The sequence below is a fragment of the Echeneis naucrates genome, chromosome 16, assembly GCF_900963305.1.
Source record: "Echeneis naucrates chromosome 16, fEcheNa1.1, whole genome shotgun sequence".
Taxonomy (NCBI): Eukaryota; Metazoa; Chordata; class Actinopteri; order Carangiformes; family Echeneidae; genus Echeneis; species Echeneis naucrates.
The window spans coordinates 21,740,822-21,766,475 of record NC_042526.1 but is presented as its reverse complement, the minus strand read 5'-3'; the positions used below and the strand labels follow the sequence as shown (position 1 = coordinate 21,766,475).

At 39.5% G+C, this 25,654-nt stretch overlaps 1 protein-coding gene across 2 annotated transcripts in view; it reads right to left on the bottom strand.

The window, feature by feature from the left end:
• zfpm1 (zinc finger protein, FOG family member 1) overlaps nt 1-22,134 on the bottom strand; it is an 89,596-nt gene extending 67,462 nt beyond the window's left edge. For both annotated transcript variants that reach the window (XM_029522819.1, XM_029522820.1), the window contains exon 1: nt 21,603-22,134. In XM_029522819.1, the coding sequence (XP_029378679.1) occupies nt 21,603-21,642 (40 nt within the window). In that variant the 5' untranslated portion in view covers nt 21,643-22,134. The remainder of the gene's footprint in view (nt 1-21,602) is intronic.
• Nucleotides 22,135-25,654: the final 3,520 nt, after the last annotated feature.

The window sequence follows — 25,654 nt, the reverse complement described above, 5'->3', positions numbered from 1 at the left end:
GCACATGGAGCATGTACAGCCATTCACCAACTAAGGAGAGTAGCAGGACAAGGTATCATGAAATAAAAAAGGTTTCATTACAAATGGTTTATGAGGACACATGGACACATTTTGTGTTTTGGAAAACAAGACGTCAAACATAACTGCAGGTGTTAAAAGTAATACGGCTTAAAGTTGCTGTAGTTCATTCACAGACAGGCCTCAGATGGTTCAATACAGCTAGCCTAACTTAGACCAAAGGCCTCTATTCAGCTAAACAACAAAGACTAGGTCAAATATGCATGAAGCTAGTGTCAAATCCTGATTTTATATTAATCATTTCATCTAACAAATTCACCACACATATGCATTCAGAACTGAGCTGAATGATATACTACCATTTGCTATTAACAAGTTAAATTTTCCCTGCCATATTTTCAAATTAAAAGCTTCCTGGCATTTCAGTAGGAAAAAACCCTTCCTATCCTAAAATGGTGCTATTCCTGTGCTTCAGTAACGTTATTGACTTATTTCCTGTTTTTAGTTAGTTTTTCTGGCATTTGTTCTAAGATCTACTAGTTTGTTTAGCTGCCAGAGATAATTTCTCTCCCTCCCTGTCTCCTGCTCTCTCTGTCACAACTCTGTCACCTTTATTAATAATGATGCCTGTATTTGAAGTAGTTACTTTGCCCTAGTAGGGCAAAGACTTAAGGCTCAGTAAATTGGAAATTGAATTATGTCCCTTGAATATGACTTAAACTGCTTGCTCCGAGACCATAGCCAAATAGATTAATCACAATTTGACTCCAGAAAAACTAGCTCTATGTTACGACTTTTTGAGTTAGACCAGAGGTCGGTAACCTTCCACATTAAAAGAGCCATTTGGGTGTGGTTCTCTGCCACAACAGAAGGATGAAAGAGCCACAGGTTGCCGACTCCTGAGTTAGACCAGGGACAGTTGTGGTTTGTAGTTGTTACAATGTAACACATCTTGGCCAGATAAATAGTGTACTCTCTTTGTGCGACATTCATGTGTTAAGCTCCCAAAAATACATCCACAAAAATTGCTTTTTGCCAATTCACCTACTGCTGCATAATCCTCCCTCACATCAATAAACAAAAGGCACTGAGCCTTTTTACATCAGGACATTGAAGTTTGGAGAGTAGACTTTTTCTTTAATTGTACTTATTTATAGAACATCTTTTTTCTGTTTTGTGTAAAGATTCGTTGATAATTAATTATCTTCTGGACTGCAAGAAAGGTATAGACTGCATAAACAATCTACAACAATCCACAGCATACTGTGTGGGACATTTAATTGCTGTTGTGTGAGCTTGTGTAGATTCTTAATTTTATTGATATCTGCTGTGTATTAAACATCTGAAACTGTGCAGGTTTGAAAAAAAAGTGTAGTAACTTTATTTTAATAATTATCAAGGGAACTTTTCAGGTTTTGCATCCTAGTTAACTACCAACTCCTCTGATGAAGTTTTCATGTTTCAATATCTTCCCTCTCTCCATAGTCCACTGTGCTCAGGGCTCAGAGCGAGGGCCTTCCCCACTCCTAGGAAGCCTACTCTTTATCTCCAGTTATTTACATACCAGGGAAATGGCAAATAGGTATGCAAAGCAGGACCAGTTGACTGAAAGGTCACTACGTTTACATGACACCTAAAAAAATGAAAAAAAAAACAAATGATTGCATTTGTCCAACTAAACCTGAACTTTTAAAGTACATTTAAACATGTTAGCTCGACTGAAATTGAATTTATAATGCAATTGAAAGTTGAGCTACTAATGCATGTATACAGACAATCGGACTGGAGCTAGAGGAGGTGATCTGCGCATGTGCTAAAGTTTCACTCAGCTATGACCCAGAAGTCGAACAGCATTTAAAACATAAACATAGTCAGACAAAAGAAGCCGGCTAACTGCTACCACGTTGAACATGGCAAAGTCTGCAGCAAAAGCTCATTTTTGGACAGATACAGAGGTTAACTTTCTAGCCGATCGGCCTTTTTTTCTTTCCACCTCTGTTGTGGTCTGTGACGTCATAGGTCAATCAGTAGTGGCCCATTACCCACAAGCCAAAAGAGTGCATATCCCCGGAACGGAGGCGACATAATTTCAACAAATAAATCAATTTTACTCCTGCGTATGCATACAGGGGACAAACACAGAAGTCTGATTAGATGGCTTCATCAAGCTATAACCAGAACTCAACACTTGTTGTTCATGTAAATGCACTGAGTATGGATTTGCCCAGGCTAGGTTGCCCCCCAAAAAAAAAAAAAAAAAAAAAAAACTATACATGACCATGACTATACATGATCAACTGCTGTAAGATCCATCAATTGATAGCATTTTGAAATTGGGCAAAATTGGGCAAAAGTTCCATTTGTTTGGGTAATTAAGTGTGTCGGGGGTCCCGATCCCAAAAAAGGAAATCTCAGCTTGGATTTACAGCACCATAGGATGTTCTCATTTACACTTTGACATTAAAACTTCATTCATTACCTGCGAAGTATGATAATTCAACACAATCTATATTTTATTCTTTATTGCTTTTCAACTGTGACCAACATTCAACATCTGTATTAAGTGAAGTAAGACAATGATGGTAAACAAAAAGGGCATTAAATTCATTTACGTTTTGAAATGGGACTTACTCACTGTGTCTCTGTAATTTACCTGCAAGAACAAATGTGTTCTGTAGCAAACATAATTACAACAGAATTGGGACTTTTTACGAATGTAATGAGGATATCTAGCTATATAATATTTGGCAAGTTACAAATACGATTTAACTGAATGTACCAGTAAATGTCCCTTTGCAAAGGAACTGTCTTTAAGGAACTGTCTTTAAATGAATAAACAAATGATGAAAATGTTTGTGTCTGAAGGGAATCCACCCAAATTCGGTTATGTTTTTCTAGGGATAACCAGATTAGTGTGGTTATATTTCCCATATTACTTCTCATATGAGCCCAAGCTCCACAACAGTTACAAGTCTCCTGATATTGCAGTCATTGAGGGGTCGGAGAGTTGAGACGATTTTGCCCACTGAGGAAGATTTAGCCAATCACATGAGTGTCAGCCATCCAGAGATGCTTTAGAAAACTTCCTGACCCCTCACATCTGCATGCATGTTTGAGTAAAGAAATTTCAGCAATGGCTGAGGAGGCAATAAGTTGGCAAAAAAGAGGGATAATCTTTTATCTTTCACCCACCCAAATAATTTCTTCCAGTCTGTATCACTTCCCTGACAGTTTACTTTCCAATCTTTCATTATTTATTTATCTATTTTTGCTTTGTGTGAATTCAGCTAAAATACTTCTAAAGTGGTTAATGGCCCTATCGCTGCTTCGGATCTGCTGCCACATGCTGCCTTCTCACTACCAGCCCCCCCGCTTTTTTTTTTTTTTTTTTTTTTTTTTTTTTTTAAATTCTCCAGCCCAACCCCCAAAGAACTGCTGCTTTATCAAACTGTCTTGACAAGAATGACACGGCCAATTATTGACAAATTATTCCTTTATAGAATGACAGTAAGACAAGGAAAGCAGTGAGAAAGAGAGAGAGAAAGGGAGAGAGACTGTTGGTCTGTGGAGTGGAACCCATTTCAACACCCCCCATAACAGGCCTGAGGAGACAGGCGTCTATCTATCAAATTCTATTAAGAGCTCCGCACTTTGGTGAACAAAGCTGCCTGCGTCCCACCACGCATTAACTGCTATTATACGCTCATGAACTTTGTCACAATCACAATGGTCCCCTCAATTCTCTTTGGCTAATTTTTTGTCTCCTTTTGTGCTGTAAAGAACCAGAGAACCATATTTGCTTTCTCTTTGTGTGTCTGTGAGTCAAAGATTAGACAAATGAAAACATGGTATATACTGATAGAATAAAAAACTGGCCTCAGACTGCATTTTCTATCAACACACTTCACATTCATTCATACTCATACAACCAGTAGTCATACATTTTTTGTGTGTCTACAAAACCATTACATTTGACTTTAAAGGACAACTCTGGTGACATTGTGTTCCTTTTCTTGTTGCCAACCAACTAAATGAAAAGACATAAATCAATAATGAAATGATTCATGTATAAGTATTGTTATCCACTGCATGCTTGATGGTTGACCATGGCAAACGTGGAAAGATTTTTAGATATTATTCCCTACACCAATGATCTTGTCTTTAAAAATCACTCAAGATGTGCTTAGACAAAATACACTGAGTCTAAATGGGATGCATACGTTATGCTTGACAATCAAGTCCGTCATTTTGGTTTCTAGTATTTTTTCGGTAAGACATCTTATACAGATCCACTCGGATTGGCAATTATCCAGTTTGAGTCACACACAATGTGCAACATTTAAAAAAAAGTACACCCCCGTTCATTTATTCAATCATTTTGTAGTCCTTATCCATTTCTGGGTTGTGGAGGGTGCTGGAGCCAGTCCCAGCTTGTACTGAGTGAGGGCGGGGTACACCCTGGACAGGTCGCCATCACAGGGCCAACACACAGAGACAAACAACCACTCGCACTCAGACCTACGGACAATTTGGAGTCACCAATTAACCCTAACATGCATATCTTTGTATGGTGGGAGGAAACTGAACGAGAACCGAACTTGCGACCTTGTTGTGGGGCAACAGTGCTAACCACTATGCTGCCCAAATATGGTACACTTGAACTGGCCAAGTAATCATTAGTCAACGAACATCCTATTGCTTTATCAGTTATTTTGTGCTGTTGCTTTGTGCACTGCCTCTCTTATCTCAAGCATCATAATCAAAGGGACTTTGAGGCCCAAGACTCAGGTGGCTACAAGCTAACAGGTAGACTGCAGAGTTTTAGAGAACTTTGATAACAACACGACAGTCCTTGAAGCATGGGAGGGAGTGTGGGCTGATAGATGTGCACTTTGTTCAAGTGGTCAGACATTTTTAAGAGAAATTTGAATGAAGTGAACTTGCTTTGTGACAAAAGGAAATATTGCAACACAATTGCAAGAAAGTTGGCTGTCTTTTTGTTGTGTTATGGTTACAAAGTGCCTCTAAATGGCATAGAGAATCACAGAGCTTCACACAAAAGAAGTAATTCTGTCTGTCAGGGCAAAACATGATTTTATTATACCCCCTACAATACATTCATTCAGTCATCTTCTACTGCCTATCCATTTCCGGGCCACAGGGGGTGCTGGAGTCAATCCCAGCTCACACTGGGTGAGGACTGTGTCACCCTGGACAGGTCACCAGTGCATCACAGGGCCAACACACAGGCACAGACAGAGACAAACAACCACTCACACTCAGACCTACAGACAATTTAGAGCCATCAATTAACCCAAACATGATGTCTTTGGACAGTGGGAGGAAATCCACATGTAAACACTGCACAGAAAGGCCCTATGGCCGGGAATCAAACCAAAAAACTTTCTTGTCTGTGGTTTTATGAGTGTTTTCGCACAGACTACTTGGTCACAATGGTTTTTTGTTGTTTTTTTTAGATTATTTCAAGTGTAAATATTCACTCTTCTCTCCACCACTTATTGTAACAGTACTGTCTTCTAATACTCTATGATTACACAAGATCATGGACATCTGTGTCAAGGTTTAGGTCTCAGTTTCAGAGATGTTAGGTCACTGGTCTTGACTGAATGATCTGGTGTATTACATTCCTATAATATCAAAAATCTGATGAGTTATTTTTCTTTTGCCCCCTCCTTTTTAAAATAATAATAAAAAAAGATTTGAAAATCTTTTAGTCCATACAAACCATAAGAAATGGACAATCCAATTAACTGTTTCATGAGCTAGATCGTTATAGATAAATTACCTACCTTTGATATAAATACATATATAAATCCTGTTTCATTTTCTGCTGATTAATGGGTCAATTAATTGATCAAATATTTCAGCTCTAAATACAACGCATGCATGTTGTCAAGCTTTAGAGCATTTTCTATATTCTAGCAGGGATCCGAAAGTTTCAAAGCAATAATCAAGTTGATCTGTGGCAACAAAAATACAAGAATATTTCAATTTCATGACATGATGCTGTCGTAACAACCAAATCCGATTAGCTCATTTAGGCATCACTTTAGTTCAGCAGAGCTTTGAAAGAAGCTGATTGTACACATTGGGCATAGTAGAGATTGTACCTAAACTAGAAACTTTAGTCTGTTGCACCTTAATCAGGTTAAAACATCAACAATGAAATCCAAAAACAGAATATATTTGGTTTGAAAAAGAAAACCTACCAGGGCCTAACCCACAGTCAATGCGAAAAAGAAACCCCCCCTAACAACACTGCCAATCTCTTTTTCCTTTTTCCCCATTTTCCACCTTCACACACCCCTCACTATCGCTCCACCCTGCCAACTGCACATCGTCAGTAACGAGGGTGTAGTTTCTTAACATTCATCATCGCTGAACTCTGAAACTTTATCAGCTCTGGAGAGCGGCGCCACAGCCCTGGCCCGGCTTTCTCAGCTCTCAGATAGGACCGATAACAAACTGATAGATTACAGCAGATTGTTTTACTTCAGGGGACACTGCTGCTGCTGCTAATACTAATACACAGACAAGAAGACTCACTGGTGGTGGGAATGTGAAGGAAGGGGTCAAGGAGTCACAAAGAGGTAAGGACAAGGAAGGTAATGTACTGATAGAAATTACAGCCCATATCCAATATGTCTATTTGTAGGAACATACAGTAGACTCACTGTCTGTGAAACAAAGTGAGGTTGTATAGCACAAGATCATTTAGTGCATCAATTCATTTGGTGGCTGATTATGACTCATTTTTACAGACACGCATGCACTACCTGCTTCTTAACCTGAACTAGCAGCAGAACTGGTGAAACAGAGGAAAGCAGCAGGTGACCTATGCTTAAAACCAGGTTCAAAGTGAAAAATACAAGGACGTCTCTCTTCCTCTTTCCCTTTCTGCCCAGCCTGACAGTTACAGTAACCACTTAATAAAGAAATCCTCTTTCTAACTGAAATAACCTATAGAATATAACCTTAAAATAAGAAACATAACTTAATAGCATTTCTGTACAAAGATGTCAAGTTAACGGCTAATCTTTCCTTATTTTATTTAATTCATCTTCCTGTAGGCTTCCATAATTACAGTTATGAATTTCTACTGCCCACTTCAACAGAATACTCTACTGTCAAGCAAAAAAAAGGATGATCCATTAGCATATGAAATAATTACAAACGAGCAAACACTGTTCCTAAGTTGTAACTTTAAGAGTTATAGTTTCACATGATGTACTCACAGCAAAAAAATGTTAACAACTGAACATTTGAGTTAGATCAATAACACAAAGTAAACTTGTGTTTAGTCTTGGCAATAAAAAAATAAGGTAATTTTACTTTATTGCTCATTAATTTTCTGCAGAGGACAATGACGTCCACAGTAACCCCAATGCTACAGCCAAATACATATCATTTACTTTTAAACCAGTGTTTTAGAGAAATAAATAAATTTATCATGTTCATAAACTATTAACTATAAACTATCACACCTGGAAACGCATACATCAATGTACACTAGGCACGCATGAGTTGATGTAAACAGGAAGGAAATAATTTATTTTACAGTTGATCATTTGCAGAAAATTATGTGAACAGCAAACAATGACCTGGTAAGAGAGTTATAAGACAAAAAGGTCAGTAACATTTGTAATACGTTATCCATGCGGCTTTCAAAACTGGTAGTCTGAGCTGATAAGACCTAATCAGGGAAAAACAATAGGTATAAAAGGTATTGTTTACAAAAGCCTCAGTTTCTGCCTGGCCAGATTACAACAAAAACCCAGAGTTTTCATACTGAAACGGGCCCCACAGCATTTCCTAAAATAATGTGTTTAAAAACCTGAATAGTGTGAATGGCTATGACTATGTTGCAGCACTCTGTCTCACAAAGTGGGAGTCTCTCTCCAGGGAGAGGCTTTAGCCAAGTTTTTTTAACGCAGATATCTACACATATATGGAATACATGACTATAACTATAACCACTGAATACATACATACAAAACAGGCTGCACCCAGTCAACTGGGAATTCCCAGGCCTTGCATTGAGAACTGGAGAAATTAGGGGATTCTGATGTAAATTGGGGTCAAGCTGCTGACCTGCCCAAGTCTTCTGATGAGGCATCAACAGACAGCTCCATGCCATAAAGCAGCCAATCACCACCACCACTGTCGACATATCAGTCTGTCATTGTGAAAACTCAAACCTGTGTGCTGTTGGTTTGTGCCTCTCTATTAGTGACAGATTGAGAACTAAGCTTATCTGGGCCCACCAGAGAGAGAAGAGAAAGAGAGAGAAAACAGAGGGTGTACGTGTAATGGATTGGTGTCAGGAAGGGCATGAAGAGTTAAAGGAGGTCTAATCTGTTATTAGCAAGCAAGCAACGGCTAAAACTTATCAATTTACCATTTTTGCACGATGTAAAAACCTTTACATACACACATGAACAACAAATAAAATTATGAAAAATATTTGCCGAGCAAAAGAGTGCTTCCATGTATTGGTCTTAATTTCAGCATCAACATTTTATCAGCCAGCCCCCATGAATAATCCACACTGTAATTTCTTTCTCTCTCCCTTTTGTTCCTGGCATTTTGGTGCAGCAAGATAAGGGCTAAAAAACAACAGAAGGGCTCACAGAGTGAAAAAGACAGATAGATAACATTGATACCAACTCCTACACAACACAGTCATTCTCTTATCTGGGCTTTTTATCACTGTTTCAATTTTTTCTCTTCTTTCTTTTTTCAGTTTTCAGTCCACTCCCTGTTCTTTGTGGACTCAGAGGAAAAAAGAGAAGGAGCAGCGTCCTTAAAAATAAAGTACAGTTTTGGTATCAAATTAACCTCACAACCATGCTGATTTTCCACATTATTATTCTGGTTAGTATGTATTAACACAGCAGCAGGAGGGTGCATTCCGTTGACAAGATAGAACTGGTCACATAAAGTATAAGCAACGCAAACTGTGGGCTAGAAAAGAAAATATATTTAGATAAGTGATCTGGTGAGGTGGGAGGGGAGTTGCTTATTAACAGACACAAACAGGAAGATTGGTTGGTAGAGTTAGACTGACACACACAGAGACACACACACACAGACACACACACACACAATCTTGTCCCAGCCTACACTGAAGCCATATTTCTGGGAAGAGGAAAAACTATTTCACACACAGACTTATCATTGCTCTATGTCAGACAGAAAAGGCTCTCTGGGTCTAATCTATCAAGGTCAGCAAGTGTGGCCTGGACAAACAGCATGTTGTGTTCTCCAGCAGGGAGCAGTAGGATGGAACAACATCTGACTGGCTCACTACAGGGATGACTGACTGGCCCAGCTGCTGGATGACTATGTGACAATCTCACAAAACATCAATTGTACTAAACAACAAATGCACAAAGATACTACTGCTTCAAAATGAATTTATATGACATTTAGTCATTTGCTATCATTTAGAATGTTTTTTTTTTCCCCCCACTGCAATCTTAAAGCACGTGTCAGTTCTAACCTGTACTTGCGTGTTTGTAACCCTGGTCAGCTTCCGTCCCTCATTCATTATTACCAACAGCTGATTCAGTAGGTTATAATTTAGTAGATTATTCAATTTCATTACATTAATTAAAATCTTCTGTTGTGCATTTTTGCCATAATCAAAAATAATAAAAAATAACTACAATCAAACTGGATCACAGTTGGCTTGAGATTAATTAGTAAGATTTTTATTGCTTAAAATCTTTTCTGAAATCGCAGAGGTTGTTGAATTCATGAAAGATTTATGACCTCTCAGAAACAAATAAGCTTTTAAATTTTTTGTTTTAATAACCTTTGTTTCAATTACTTGACATGTTGATAGTTTTATTTCACAACTTGATTTCACCTGATTCCAGTTCATTTTAGCTTTATTCCACTGAAGGCACGTCACATCTGTCCTCTTCTCCAAATGCTTACAACTTGCTACTCCACCAAAAAAAAGTTTGAGCAGAGAGACCATTCTCAAATCAGATTTTGAATTATGTTAGTGTATATGCTACTGCATTTGAACATTTCCATCCAACATGATCAAAACCTACCATAAATTCACCTTAATGTCAAAAGTCACATCCATCAACTTGAACAGAAGCATACACCATCATCACCACCACCATCCTGATCAAGGGTTGAAGTGTGATTGGACAGATAGAGGACCTTTAGGGAGACAAAGGTGAACGTAAAAGGAAGGAGGAGGAAAGAATTTCGGTTGGACGGACAGAGAGCTGGAGAGCTAAAGATAAGGGAGATAGTGTTTGCTAGTGGTGCATGTTTTGTATGTATGTGTGTGTGTGTGCACGCGCGTGTGTTTGGGTGTCTTTGCTTAGGTTGGGGAGGGTTAAAAGAAAATGGGTTAGAGGATTCGGATGCAGGAAGCGTATCCATCAGGGATCTCTCCTGGTATCAAGCTGGAGCGATCAGTGATAAAAAGTCAACCTGGAAACAGCTGTAGCTGCAGTGGAAGTTCACTGGGCTGCAAATAGGCCTGTCTGCCCCTCCTCACTCTCTATCTCACCATCTCTACCCCCCCACAAGCAACGCTTGTTGCCTTTATAATGACTCAAAAAGCCAGTAATAAAAGTTTTCTTATAGTTTGGCTGGTACAGATGGCTACTCTCCAATGAGCTTCAAGCCTGCAACGTTTTTACACATCTATATTCAATACACAATCTGAAAATATTACACTAATCTCAATACTTTTACAATATACAATTGTATGACCACTACAGCCTCTCAGCCCACCCCTTCCTTTCTGCACATCATCACCCTCCTCCTCCAAAATAAGCTCCACAAAAGAAAAGAAAAATGAAAAGAAGAGAGGGTTTTTCTTCTTTCTGTTGCACCCCACCCCTTTCTAGATAGAGAGAGGGAGAGAAAAAGAAAAAGAGGAAGAAAAAAACATAATTTATCTGTGTATTATCAAGAAAGGCAGACACTTTAATCAGTCAGCTATGAAGTCAGTATTTCCATTCTTATCTGTCGCAGGAGTGGAAATGGAGAGGAGATAGCGTTCTGGGAGCCCATCGGTGGGCAGGAATGATAATGGGGGGTTGGGGGTGGGGGGTGGGGGGCAGGGCTAGGCTATTGGACCGCTGTGCCAGCGCTATCTGCACCCATTATCAACAGCCTTATCAGTTCTACCATCAGCCTCGCTGTAATGGGGCCAGTTCAACTTTCCACATTATCATACTGCCAAGACCTGGTTAGCCAAGGCTAGGGGTCTGGCTGGAGACAGAGAGAGAGGGGGGGAGGCTATAGATGGGTAGAAGAAAAGAGGAGGTGATATAGAAATGGAGGCAGAGGGGTAGAGATAGTTTTGGAGGGTCAAGAGGAAAGACAGAGCTGATTATTTAAAGTGTGTCAGAATATAACTAAATATTACAATAAACTTAGAAAGTATCAAGGTGGCATTGTGTTTTGCTGTTAGGTCTATACACTGCACTGCTTGTTTATGGTCTGATCTCCTGCCTCTCTGGGCTATTAAGTTATATTAGATCAACATAATAAAAGAAGTTACAAAAAGGCTTCATTAAGATGAGAGATCATTTCAAATTAGTTTTATCGATTACTCAAGCTTTATCTTTGTCTCTTTTGAGACAAGATATAAAACAATTGTGTCATGATGCCACATAAATATGTTTCTTCAGTTTGTCTGTGGGCTGGTTGATGTGGCTTAAACTGCATTTTTCACACCAAACTTTGTTTTCATTTTCCCTTCTGTGATAAAAAAATAATTACCATTGGGGTTAAAGTGTCAAAGTGTCAGAAGTTATTTCTTATTTCACATTTTCTTGCAAATAGCAAGTGAATCAAGCACCGTGTTTATTCCCAAGTGTAGTTGCCATACATCGCTGTCCAAAACAGCAGTCCAGACACTGCACACGTCATTGCACATGTGCGACCCACATTGGATAATGAAAGGCTTAGCCCTCTGAACTACTGGAACCCAGGATGAGCGGTGGCCCTGGATGTTAAAGAAAAAAAAAAACCTTTTCATTAAAAGCAAATCATCCTAAACTACAAATTTAAATTAACTTATAAAATTGTTTTACCATCAAGCCAGAGTTTGAATCAAAACATATAGACAATGAAAACAAGAAAACCGGAATAATTTTGAAAAGAATTTGATGACTCTCTTTGAGGACTCTGACTACTCTGCTCTTTGGACAAGCCCAAAAGAAATTGTTATTAATTCTCAAACCTATATTTAGTTTTCTTTTAGCCATCAACACTTCAAATAAAACTAAAGAAAAACTCCAAAATATTGGAACCTTTTAAATCTTTTACTCCTACCCAACAAACAGCCATTTGATTGGCAACTCACTTATCAGTCATGGAGCCAGAGCACCATGGTTTACACAAGCACAAAGCAATCCAAAGGCCCAGATCACTGAAACACTACTGGCTCACATGACTCATAATGTACACACTGGGACATGAAGGACCATGCAATACTAAGAGGCAGGGAGAGAGAGAGCAAGAGAGAGTGACAAAAAAGGCTCTGCTCAAGAGCTTGGTCCCAGTCAGGCGTCCACTAAATGTGATCACATGTATAAACAGCAAAATTAACATGTAAATAACTTATTGAGGGCAGCACAGCAGCATAGTCATTAGTACTGTTGCCCCACAAAAGAAGGTCACAGGTTTGTCGCCTTTTTGTGCAGAGTTTGTATGTTCTCCCTGCGCCTGCGTGGGTTTCCTCCCACCATCCAAAGACATAATGTTTGGGTTAGCTGGTGACTCTAAAATTGTCCATAGGTCTGAGTGTGAGTAGTTGTTTGTCTCTGTCCCTGCGATGGACTGGTGACCTGTCCAGGGTGTACCCCGCCCTCATCCAGTGTGAGCTGGGATTGGCTCCAACAACCCGCACAACCAGGAAACGGGAAAGCAGTAGAAGATGAATGATTGAATATTATCATCCTCTGTTGGCAGTCAGAATGAATGCAGTAACTGTCTTAAGTGTATTAAATAGAAATGAGTTTCCCTGATATTTATTACCTGCGCTGGTCAACCACCCGGATACTAATGATGGTCATTTTGCATTGCTGTAGAGCCACCCAAGGAAAAAAGCATATGATTGTGTATGTCTATGTATTCAAACAGACAATAAGAGGAGTCAGTGGTCTTAACCTCCTTTGTTGTTAAGGTGGACCTCCAGAGGGTATTCGGCAGCTCCTCTTTCTCCCTGTATTGTCTTGGAGACCAAGACCAAAGCCATTATTTTCCTGATTTCCTCCTTCTTGACTACCTCATTCACCTGTCATCTTCTTCTTGTACCGAACTGTAAATACTCAGGCCACTGCTTACTTTTTCTAACTGAACTATTCTTCTCTAACTCATCTAAAGCCCATAAAGCCCTTGCTTTAGCATCTGAATGTTGATAGTATACACACTTCCATCCTAATAGCAGCATGCCTTCTGAAGTGCTGCCATTTTTCATGAAAATAGCATGAAACAAAGGATTTTATTTCTGATGTACTGAATTAAATTTATCTTACATTTTGACATCTCTAAACTTTTTACTTATACATGCTGTAAAAACATGGCAGCACAGCAGCATAGTGGTTTAGAGTTGCTAAACAGCAAGAAGGTCTGGTGCCATTCTATGCGAGTTTGCATTTCCTCCCATAGTCTAAATACGTGCATGTCCTGGTTGATTGATGAGCCTTAATCACCTGTAGGTTTGAATGTGAGTGGCTGTTCATCTGTTTGTCTCTATGTGTTGTCCACTATATCAGTCCTGCGATGGAATGGTGAGCTGTCCAGGGTGGACCCTGCCCTTGCCCAGTGTGAGCAGAGATTGGCTCCAGTCCCCACTGTGAACCCCTGCGTCCCGGAAACAGGTAAGCAATAGAATGAATGAATAAATGAATGCTGCCAAAAAACATCTTACTGAAACTAAAACGTAATGTGGAGAGGTGCTATCAGAGTCTGTTCTCTTAGTGACAGCAGTTTGAGTAACTCTATCCCTTCACTTTATCCATGTTTGTGAAAAAAATGGCTTATCCCATCTTCTTCCCTGTGTTTTTTTTTTTCTTTTAGATGTCTCTAAAAAATAAAAATCCTTTTATTTTTCGACACACACACACCATCAGCGGTGTAAATCTGCAAGGTGTTTGCTTCACTAGTAATTACAAAACAGTCGTGATGGACGCAAATGGCTTTTTACTTGGTATATAGCTGATCCAATTATGCCATTCATTTCAATTAAGATCACAACAAAAACTAAATATAAAACTATAAATATGAATTAACATGATTAAATAATAAATCTATGAATGACAATATACTTAACAGGTCAGAGAAATGGCACCTCCTGCTCTGTTTTGTTTGTGTTACATAATGCATTACATTTACTAAGGTAGAGTATCTATGCTGAACAACACGGCAGAACAGTAGTCAGTTATATCAAAATCCATTATGCATAATACAGTTGGATGTATGAAAGCTGTAAAACTGCAACACTGTTGATCAGTCAACTGAAGAGAACGAATCGGCAAATACTTTGAAGATTGATCACTTGAAGGCTGACACAGGAGCAGATGTACAGTTCAAAGGTCAGTAGAAATAAATGTGCATGTGCGTGTGTATCTTTTTTAAGGGTTGTGGAGTTTTCCATAGTTAATCTGGGATTTTGGGAGCTTGCCTACATTAGAATCTATTGTCAGTCTTGCAGACAAAAGCAGTTGGAACTTCTGTGTGTGTGGCTGTAAAAATCAGGTGGTGTTGTTTGCCCTGGTTGCCTTAACACCCTGGAACAGACTGCTCAGCACAGTAGTAGTGAATAGCCTGTCTTATCATTGCTGCTGGGGGGCCTTGTCATAACACGGGCTGTCTCTCTATTATACATACACACAAATCTATACAACACTGTCTTTATGTGCCTAGAGACACTCTGAATTAACCACACATACAACAAATTACATACAGCCATTTCAGCCTGTACACTCAATATTTGAGCTCCAGTTGGTCTAATTTGATAAAGTGAGGCATATCTTCTACTTGACATTTTCATGTATTTCTGCAAAGATTTAAAACCTTACTGAAAAATACTTATTAGAACACCTTGATAAGTGATCATCATACGTACCGTCAAACCTGAGAGTTCACCCATTAACTGGGCAGTAGTTCAAAGAGAATGCATGGAATTTCTGACAACTCAAGTCAAACACCCAGCAGTGTGAACAGAGAGAACATCAGGCGTGAATTAAACCCTCAAAAAGCTCCTGGGGAGAACACCCTGGGAGGAATGGAAATTACTACAAGAGTGAACAGCTTGGACATAGATTACCCTGCTGTTGATGGAGGTAATGTTTTCTCTCCTTCCTCATCTGTGAAGTAGTTGGCGCCAAGGTCAAGGGTGAAACCGTTTACAACTGTGCTGAGTTGGGGAGGTATATTTCACCACAAGGCTGTCCCCTGTGTAAATAGCAGGAAAGGGTAATAACTCATCCACACACAGAACACAAACAGTGTTTCCTCTGGCTTCCACCTCTGGTCTATCTGACCGTGCACACACACCCTTTCCATTCAAAATCACATGAACACAAAGCCTGACTAAATCTAAATGCGAATGAACTCCCTGCATGCAGGTACAATGTGCAGAAAAGAGGTCAGATAGCTCTCACATTAAACTATCTGATCACGAGTATGAGTATCATTAACATCTGATACCCATTTAGTCACCAGCTAACCAGTTAAATGTCAGTCAGTCAGTACAAACAGCCCAGCACAAGTCTCCTTGCTGATGCTGGGGGATAACTCCCCACTTACACTACACTCGTTAGGTTTCATGCCTTTAACAGAAACCAATATGTAATAAAAAAAGATAATTGCAGATGAACACCAACATTTTGCAACATGTCTATGGTATCTCACAGAGAATCTGGAATGAGTAATATGTGGTCTAATTTTTATTTTAATTGATCAATGAATTTACTTGTTAAGTAGAAGAAATGAGGGAAGGAAAGGAGGAGAAGGAGGGGTCTGATTTAGCGAGCAAAAGATTGAGGGAGAAAAGAAATGCATTCACACCTATCATCTAATTATACAACAACATTAATCCCATTAAGGCTGTAACTGATTGCCAGGGTCCGACCACTGGCTGCGCCTGCCTGGGCCTGTTGTTATTGCAGGAGAGCCTCAGCTCCGGCCTGCTCCAACCTGATAAGAACTCTAATCACACTTGGCGATCTCTATCTGCACCGGAGATCAGGCCCCACGGCTTATCAAAAGTTCATATCAAGCTAAAAGCAGAACAAAGAAGGAGAAAAAAAAACAAGGGAAAGCCTCCAAAGCACTGTCTGGGTCTATGGGTTTGCGTTTATGTGTGGGTCCTTGGAATTTAGACATGTTTTTTGTGTTTCATTTTGTTTCATTTTTTGTTTAGCTCACAAAGAATGTGTTAATCTCTCAACTGTGCTTCCATATTACAATCATTTAAATCAAACCTATCAAAATTTTCAAAAGCACACACAAAAAAAGTAACACTGGTACACACTAATTTCACACACCTGAAACAGAGTCTGGTTTTCAGAATCTAGCAAATATCTTCTATATTCTTATAGCTGCACAGTTAGAGTTACATATACATATATTATTATAGTTTACAGTAAACCAGTGTTTTCTCAGACAGCAAAAGGCTATTAAAGAAAAGGAGGATGAGGTTAATGGACTGATCTGAGTAAGGCAGCATATTATTCATACTGACCTCTGAGCTCTAGCACTGATGTCATAGGACCCAAGCTTTCACACATACACACATCCAATCAGCGGTGTGGATCTGCAAGGTATTATCTATCTACCATCAGCAGGCCTCCTTATCAGCTGTAAACATCTTTCACAGAGCAGTGGGGGAACAGAGCTGGCTAGGCTGCCATTAAAAACACACCACATCACATTAATCTCACAGTTATGTATTCCACACACTGTTTCACCCTTTCTTTCCACCATCTCACTCGATGCCTCCTCTTCTCCTCCCTCTTATCAAAGGACATTTTTCCTGCTCTCCTTCTGTTTTTCTCTTCCTTTAATTATCTGGAGAGCCACCCCCAGCCAATTGAAAACAAAACCACCAACAACAACATGACAAACGCTGGCAAAATGGCATGCAACTGCCAGATGTAATTACAATGTGCCCTCCATTCTCCATCTCTACTTCCATCTGCCTAGCCTCCCCTCATTCGCTCTCTCTTTTGCTTTCTGCGATATCAGCAGCAGCAATCGCCGCCAAGTCTTATCACGTCTCCCATCTCAACTGCCAAAATATAAGCCCAGGGATCCAGCCTCAGTGGGCTGCCTGCCTGCCTGCCTGTCTCCTATCTCCCAATCAAGGAGAGAAGCCTTATCAAACCTAAAGATCACCAACGGTTGGGGAGGATGACGCACAAAAAGACACAGACAAATATCTATCAGCCACACAAACACCTCCTTCTCCGCTTTTGCTATAGTGTGTGTGTGAGAGCAGGGTAGATCTGGGGTCAAGAAAGTTCCATGCAGTTTTGTCATGTTAATGTCCTGTTCTGTTGAACCATCAGGGTTGTTATTTTCATCCGCTGTTGCTTTACTACTAGCCAAAGTTATTTTAGGTCAGCCAATCATAGGAAAATCTTTACTCTTTCAGAGCTGAACACAAGCAACAATCACTTTAGGGCAGTGGTTGAGTTTGGACCAACAGTGAAAGGATGCTGACTAATGTCCAAAAACTTTGCCTGAATTAAACTTTGAAGATCTATGGAAGTTTATTGAAGGGGGCACCTGTAGTTACCACTATGAAAAAGAAAAAAACTGATGAGGAGGAAAAAAAAAAACAAAAACAAAAAAAAACATGTAATTAATTTGAAAACCTGCCCATGGAACTTTTTTTTTTTTTTTTTTTTTTTTACTTTTTTTGCAGACTCAAGACAGTTAACTGTTGATACTGAGGTGACTGATACTTCCTGTAGCTGTTTCTTTTATTCTCAGATTGTTTTCATTACCCGATCAGCTCTCTTGATTCACAGATTCACACAACTCACACAATCCTTTATTGAATAAGGAGTTACAAGTCTGTTTCTAGCTTTAGTTGTCACACATTCAAATGCAGCATGCCAATCAATGGCCATGTCAAACTGCTATACGATTCAGATTCTAATCTTTTCAGCAATATTCTAAACTTGACATCTACGTCAGGTGTTTACTGCCTTCCAGAGATTTGCTCAGTAAAAGGTTGTGTGGCAGCTGAAGGGGAGTTGAGTTTGCATTTGCACAGACAAGACTTTACAGCTCCAAGTACAAAAATGAGAACAACTACAGTAACAAAACAACCATCAGTTGAGCAAATCAATCTTTTTCAAAGAGGAAGTCAGAGGTGTACTGTTGTGATAAAGAATCTCGACCCAGCAGCACTGTAACCTAACTGAAATTATTCATCATTAGGGATGGGAATCAATAGGATCTTATTCAAATCAATGCTGCAACTAATTCTGCTTATCAGTCTGATTCTTTATCAATTCCTGATCAAGTTGCTGTGTAGAAAAAAAAATGATGCCTATACAGGTTTTGTTACAGTTACAACGCAGTGCTATGAAACTTGCATAGTAAGACTATGACAGTGACGATCATATCAGTTTCAGCAACTGGTACAATAAAAACATGGTAGACACGCTATATTAGTAGTAATACTAGTAGTGGTAGTGGTTGCACCATTAGCCCCCACCTCCACTCAACATCCACACACCCTAGACAAAGAAAGTCCCTATCGCTCTAACTCTTTCCTATCAAAATGTCTGCCAAATCACAGGAGAGTCATGGGGCTGAGAGCCTGGCTGGCCTCAACAGCATCTGGGACCTGGTGTACAGGGAAGCATGGTGAACCAGAAGCACTGATAAAGACGGCCATGACACCCTGAATGAACACACAATTTCTCATACACGCTAAGTCTAGCCTGAGTTTATCAGCCTAAGGGTCTGGAATATATTGCCAGGCCTCAGTGCTGGATTTACTGTAGATGCCTGCTTGGAGTTCATAGACGATAGGTCTCTGTATAGTAACATATCAAAAAACAGGAAGTGAAAAACCATATGTATATGGCCTACATGCAGCGGGATACTCAGTATTTCGGCAAGTGGCAACCCAGCAGATACACCTGATCGCAACACATGGTGATGGAGTGTTTCTACAAAGTTTGAGCACAGTTAACACCACCTAGCTGCTTCATGCTAGAATATAGAAAAAGGTTCTTTTTCCCTCCAAAACTGTTTGGTTATACTGGACTGACAGATTCAGGCCGCAGTCATTATATTGTGTGCTATGTGTTAAAAAGTGTCAGTGCCCAATCATATTACATTATCATTCACTCAGAAGTGAAGTTAATGCTAACCAATTATCAGTTTTAGGGTCAATTGGTTGTAGTAATAACTGTATGTTGCATTTGATGAGATAATTAAAATAAGTCACACCTAAAAAAGCTGAGTAGTGATCTGCCACATTTTAATATTTGTTTGTATGTAATATTTAATGTTATAAGACTTACTCTTTAGTTTCTTTAGGTAAGGTTATTCTCAGACTGAAAGAACAGACTACTTCACATCTGAAGTTATCTATTTGGAACATAAACATCAATATCATCTCAAGTGTGAAAACTGTATGAATCTACATAGACATCCACCAGAAAATGACCTGATACTGAAGTTAGCAATTACTGAAAAAGGTTATGCCAAGACCTCCAACCTTTCTGGATGTTTTGAGGGGCAGAAAAAGGTAAAGCTGAGCTGAAGCTTGATTTTGTTAAAGAACAGTGATTCTTCTTCAATGAAATGCCAGCATACGTTGATCATAGGGACCAGAGCTCCATTGTGTTGTTGGACCAAGTTGGACTTAATGTAGTTGAAATTACTGTTAAATTTGGTGGTGGATACATCTATGGCTGCTAAAATAAGAGGTCACTGGTTAAAACCTTTCACTTCCTATAGCTTTAATACAGACTTAATGTTGTATGATTTTTTTAAAACTGCAGTTGTTGTTGTTGTTTGGAAATTACACTTCTAGATACTTTGATTTGGATATAAAGATAAACAATAAATTATTTATCCTTGGTTTGAAGGTTGCACAGAATCTTAACCACATGATGTAGCACCCCTGGCTCCATGTGACCAACTGAAATGCTAACAGGTGAAATTTGCATCATACCATAGATAAAAAGCTGAATGTGTTCATTTAATCTCACATCTGTAAAAGTAATGTATTATTATTATTATTATTATTATTATTATTATTATTATTATTATTATTATTAAACCTGCAAGCACCAAATCCAGTTATGGTAGAAATGGCCACTGAACAATCAACCTTAAATATAGGAAATGTTTTAATGTGATGTCACACACCTTTGACTCTGAAATATTGTTTTTAGACTGCAGTTCCTGGGAACAGGATGATAAAGTCATTGATGACATAATATTTGCTCAAAATGAAAATTAATTACTCAAACTGCTCGACTGTCATTATTTCCATTCTAACTGTGGCTTCCAAGAGGATAGATCAAGATCCACACTTTGGTTAAATCTCCAGCGCTATTACATTGAATCCAAAATGAGACTCCTCATCAAGTTGTGTTAAACAAGCATTAGAAAAGTTGCATGCAAGGGTTGGTCACAATAACATTAATATGCTTTTTCTATTAACTTTGAACACCAGCGATAAGATTTCACACGTTCTATAAACAGGAACAACTCGTCAAGCACGGAGACCAGCCAAGCGCCAGACCAAGAAAAGGCCTGTCAAGCGGCTCCTAAGATGCATTATTGAGTTAAAAGGATAGATGAAAAAAAGATCCAATTGTAAGCAGCTATCATCAGAAAAGATCAGCCAGGCGGCCTATCTGACGCCCCATCTCTGGAAGAGAGAAGTGAAAAGCCAGAGGGAAAATGCAACGGCGGCCTCCCCGCTAGCTCAGACAGAAAACAAATAAAAAGGATCCAATTTTAATCTTTATCGGAGCTCACATCGGATCGCTGCTTTATCTGTGTTCACATCTGCTTTTCAGAGAACACTGACGTTTCCACAACAGAATTAAACAGGAAGCTACGGCTACAGTTTTAGTTGGCAATGGCCAAAAGTATTCTCAGAAGAGTAATGGACTAAATGAAAACTTTTTATATTCTTGCCAAGTCTATATAGTAAGTGTGGCAAAGTGACCCGTTAGTCATTTGGAAGGGGGGCGGGTGTTCACCGAAGTGAGTTGGATCTGAAATTTTAAACTTGCTCAACTTGCTGTTTTTTTTGTTTTGTTTTTTTTTTTTTTAACTGCGCAACTTAGTCTAGTATTTGGTGAGGGTTGTATTTTAGACTGTTTACGCATAAAAGCGGCGTCAAAAGACCGCTGTGCACACAGTCACTTAGGTTTCATGCTCAACGTTAACTTTGTGCCAGACGCACAATTGAACAGAAGCACACGCAGAACTTGCGGCTTCTTCCCTGGATTAGCGTGACGGACTGCACACGAGGTACAGCTCACTCCAATTCAGTGTGAACAAATCAAGCAAATTTGTTTCATCCTTACGCTTTATCTGCCGGGGTTTGCTCTGTTTTCTCCGGGACATGGTGCCTCCTCCCTCCGGTCGGGACCCCGCTCAGCTGGACTAACGGAGCGACGGAGAACTGGTGCGGTTCTTCTGTTTTCAGGTTCTTCTTTTTCTTCTTTCAACCCCACCTTTCACTGCATCGACGCGGCACTCCGATCAGCGACCGGAGAAATCCGCATGACCCGCCTGCACTTTGATTCTTCTGCCACGACAGCTATCCCGGGTCAACCTGTGGCTGAGTCCTGTCCGCGTCCTTCTACTTCTCACCGCCCGCGCTCCGTGCTCCGCGAACGAGCCCTCGCCTCACTTTACTCTCCGCTTTCCTGCTACTGTTATTCCTCCTCCGGGCAGCCCCTCCGCCGCACCAAGCCGGTACACTTGACTGCTTTCAGGAATATTGGCTGTAATAATTATGTACAGGTAAACGACCGTGGATTTCAGCGCAGTTACTGCGCCTGTTCTTCGTCAAGTTTCCTCTCGCCGGTCCGCCCCCTCGACCGCCTGCACTGTCTGTGAACTGGGAAGCCGCTATCAATGGAGCTCCGCCGTCACACTCAACTCCACAGAGTCTGAGCGGACGCGTCTCTTACGTCTGACGTAGACACCGCACGCGTCTCCTATTGGTCCACACCGATCCGTTGTAAAAGCAAGTGTGTTTTGTTTTTATCTGCCTAAATAAAATAAAAAGATAAATATGACACATTCTATTTGCGGATGTATAGCTCAGTGCAGTTTAAGTAACAGATAATTAATATACCCCAGGACGTCTAACCAAAAAGACTATTTATTTTGTAAGCTGTAACATCTGACTTAACAATCACCATGTAAAAAATCTAAAATAAAAAGACAATATCGAAAACGCTATGCACCCAAACATGTTTAAGCAATTTAGGCTAATGTCACGAAAAATAGGCTACATTTGTGTTGTTTTATGGAAACAATGTAAACTTAGGTTTTGGTTGTTTTTTGTTTGTTTGTTTGTTTTTTTTGGGGGGGGGGTTGGGTTTGGTTGGGTTTTTCGTATGTGTGTTTTATTTGTTTTTTTTCATTTCATTGTTTTGTTTTGTTTTTAAGAAGGACAGCACAATTCTCACACTGAATGTGAAGACATTATTCCACGAGAGTCATTATTAAATTTTTTGCATTAATGAACATTTTCATCAAAAAAAATATTCTTTTCCAGTTATCTGCAGTCACCGCAACTGCATTTGCATCATATACTATTTCAAATTCTTATTTTTTCTAATAGTTAATGAAATGAAATCAAAATTTTTATATAGAACAACCAAAAATAACAGTTACCACAAGACAAGTTTGACAAATAAATCCCAATAAATCAAATAAATCCCTCTATGAGCTACCACTAGGTGACAGGGGCAAGAAAAACTTCCTTTAGGAGGCAGAACCTCAGACAGAGCCAGAAGAGGGAGAGAGACCACAATGGAATGCAGCAAAAACATACAGATGAAAAGAGGCTCAATGATAATTACAATTACTTATACTAATAATAACAGTGCAATATAGAATAGTAGTAGTATGGTAAAACAATCGAGGAAGCTACAACAGCAGTGCTATTATTAATTGTAGAAATAATGAAAGTATTCATTATTGCAGCTGCAGGTTTTGAGCAGGAACATGGGAGTGGCAGGGCACATACAATGGGAGAAGGAAGACACAAAGTTAATGAAATGTAATAGTGTGATATAAATGCAACTGAGAAGGAAGTAGAAAGTGAGAGATCGAGAGAGAGGCACCAATTGCATCCTCCAGCAGTCAAGGCCTAGGGCAGCATAGCTAAAGAATAATTAACAGATTATTCAGGGTCCCTGAGCCAGCCCTAACTATAAACTTGGTCAAAGAGAAAGGTCTTAGGCCTAATCTTAAATGTAGAGAGTCTGTCTGCCCCCTGGAAAGACACTAGGAGCTGGTTCTACAGAGGAATGGCCAATAGGCTGCAAGCTTTGACTCCCTTTCTGCTCTTGGACACTCGAGGAACCAAAGGAAAACTCACATTTTGAGAGTGATCTAGCAGCACAATGCAAAACTATGAGCTCTTGAGATATGATGGAGCTTGGCCATTCTGAGCTTTGTATGTCAGAAAAGAAAGATTTTAAGTCATATTCTGAATTTAATATAAGATTGACTGATTACAGTGATGCAGATATGACAATTCCCTTGACAGGCTACTTTGGTTTTCCTGTCTCACACTGAAGGTATTGCATTGCGAATTGCAGCAGCAGAATTAGATTATGTCTGTAAAGGACAAATGTAATTTTCTCAGCTTTGTGAAGTACGTCTTTCATTAGTTTCATGTTTGTGTATCTCCCCTAATTTTACATATGGCAGCACACTTTTGAAAATCTAGAATTCAACGAGCAACAGCTGTGTCACATACTTGGTTTTCAAATATTCCACTAGAGTCAATATTTGCAGGGGAGTTGGAAGTGGCCTGTCACCAGCTAGATTCGTTGGCGCCACCTAGTGGCTGTGTTACAAGTTGTTACAAACTAAGAGTGAACAAAGCAATGGTAACCTGGAGAGATGGGGCCCTGTACCAAAGTGCAGCGATCAAAACAAAGGTGCAGTTTTAGCTGAGCTAGAAGTGTTTTTAAATGTAATTTTGAAGGTATTTTGTTGCAGTTGCCAAGGACTATTTCATCCAAATACTACTTTCTGTTTGACTACTACCTATAAAGGGGTATTTCATCATAATAAACAATGTATCACAAAATGTGGTTTTAGAGGCTTATTGCACCCAAATACTTTCTGCCAAGTTATTTTAATTTTAAAGACTTATAGCAGCCAACAAAAACCTCTTAACTACTTCTCCTCTTTTTACAGTTTTAAAGGGTTGTTTCATTAATACAACTGTATAACTTGGTTGGTGAGACTTGTGATTAAGTAAAAACACCAGTCAAAATAGTGTATAACTTATTATATAAAACACGTATAAAACAATGCAAGGGCTGCAGATTGATTGCTTCCATAATTGAGTCATATGCTGATAATGTCCTCAAATTTCTTTTGTCCTCATTTATAGGCATATATGACTACCAGAAAATGTTAAAATTTCAGAGGCAGCAATCAGAGAAATTTTATAGTTTTGGTCTTAATAATGATCTTCCATCCATCTTCTACCGCTTTTCCGTTTCCAGGTCGCAGGGGTGCTGGAGCCAATCCCAGCTCACACCAGGCAAGGGGCGGGGTACACCCTGGAAAGGTCACCAGTCCATCACAGGGCCAACACAAAGACAGACAGACATACAAACACTCACACTCACATTCAGATATATGGACAATTTAGAGTCACCAGTTAACCAAAACATTCATATCTTTGGATGGTGGGAGCAGGCACGAGGAGAACATGTAAATCCTGAGCAAGAAACACAATTTACTTTACTTTTTTTTTTTTTACTATTTTTAAGTGGCGAATTTTTAAGCCATTTTCTGATGTGCATTTCTACAACCAATTAAATATCAAGATTTCAGGCAGTCCTGACATGCTCTCTGCATTTCATGTGTTTTGGGTATATTAAAGTCCCCACAAAGTCCTTCAAAGTGGTGGAAGGATAATAATATACCAGCAGATGCAATAAAGCCCTCAGACTGTCAAGTTTTCAGGTCCTAATCATGTACTCAATAACAATGGGCACATGGTAAGGTACAGTTTTTCCCAACTACTTTAATTTGGGAATCCCAGTGTAGCGATTAAACCTGGACTCAAGACAGCATTTGGCAGACTGAGACTCCTAAGAACAACAGGCTGGAGCAAGTTCTTTTTTGAAACAGCACCAAGGGGCAGGAGTAAGCGGTATGCCAACAGCCAGAAGAGGGGCAAGTGAACCCGTTTGCTAGCCATGCTAATAGCTACAGACAGACCAGTTCAACCAACACTCCCTCTGGCAAATGCATTGCAAAAGAGAACTAATGAGACTGCAATTGAAGAGTTGTTGGAAATGAGGAAATACTGCACACTTCTGTTGATGGAGACATGGCTTAGCAACAACAGGCCCAACGCTCCTTACCAGAT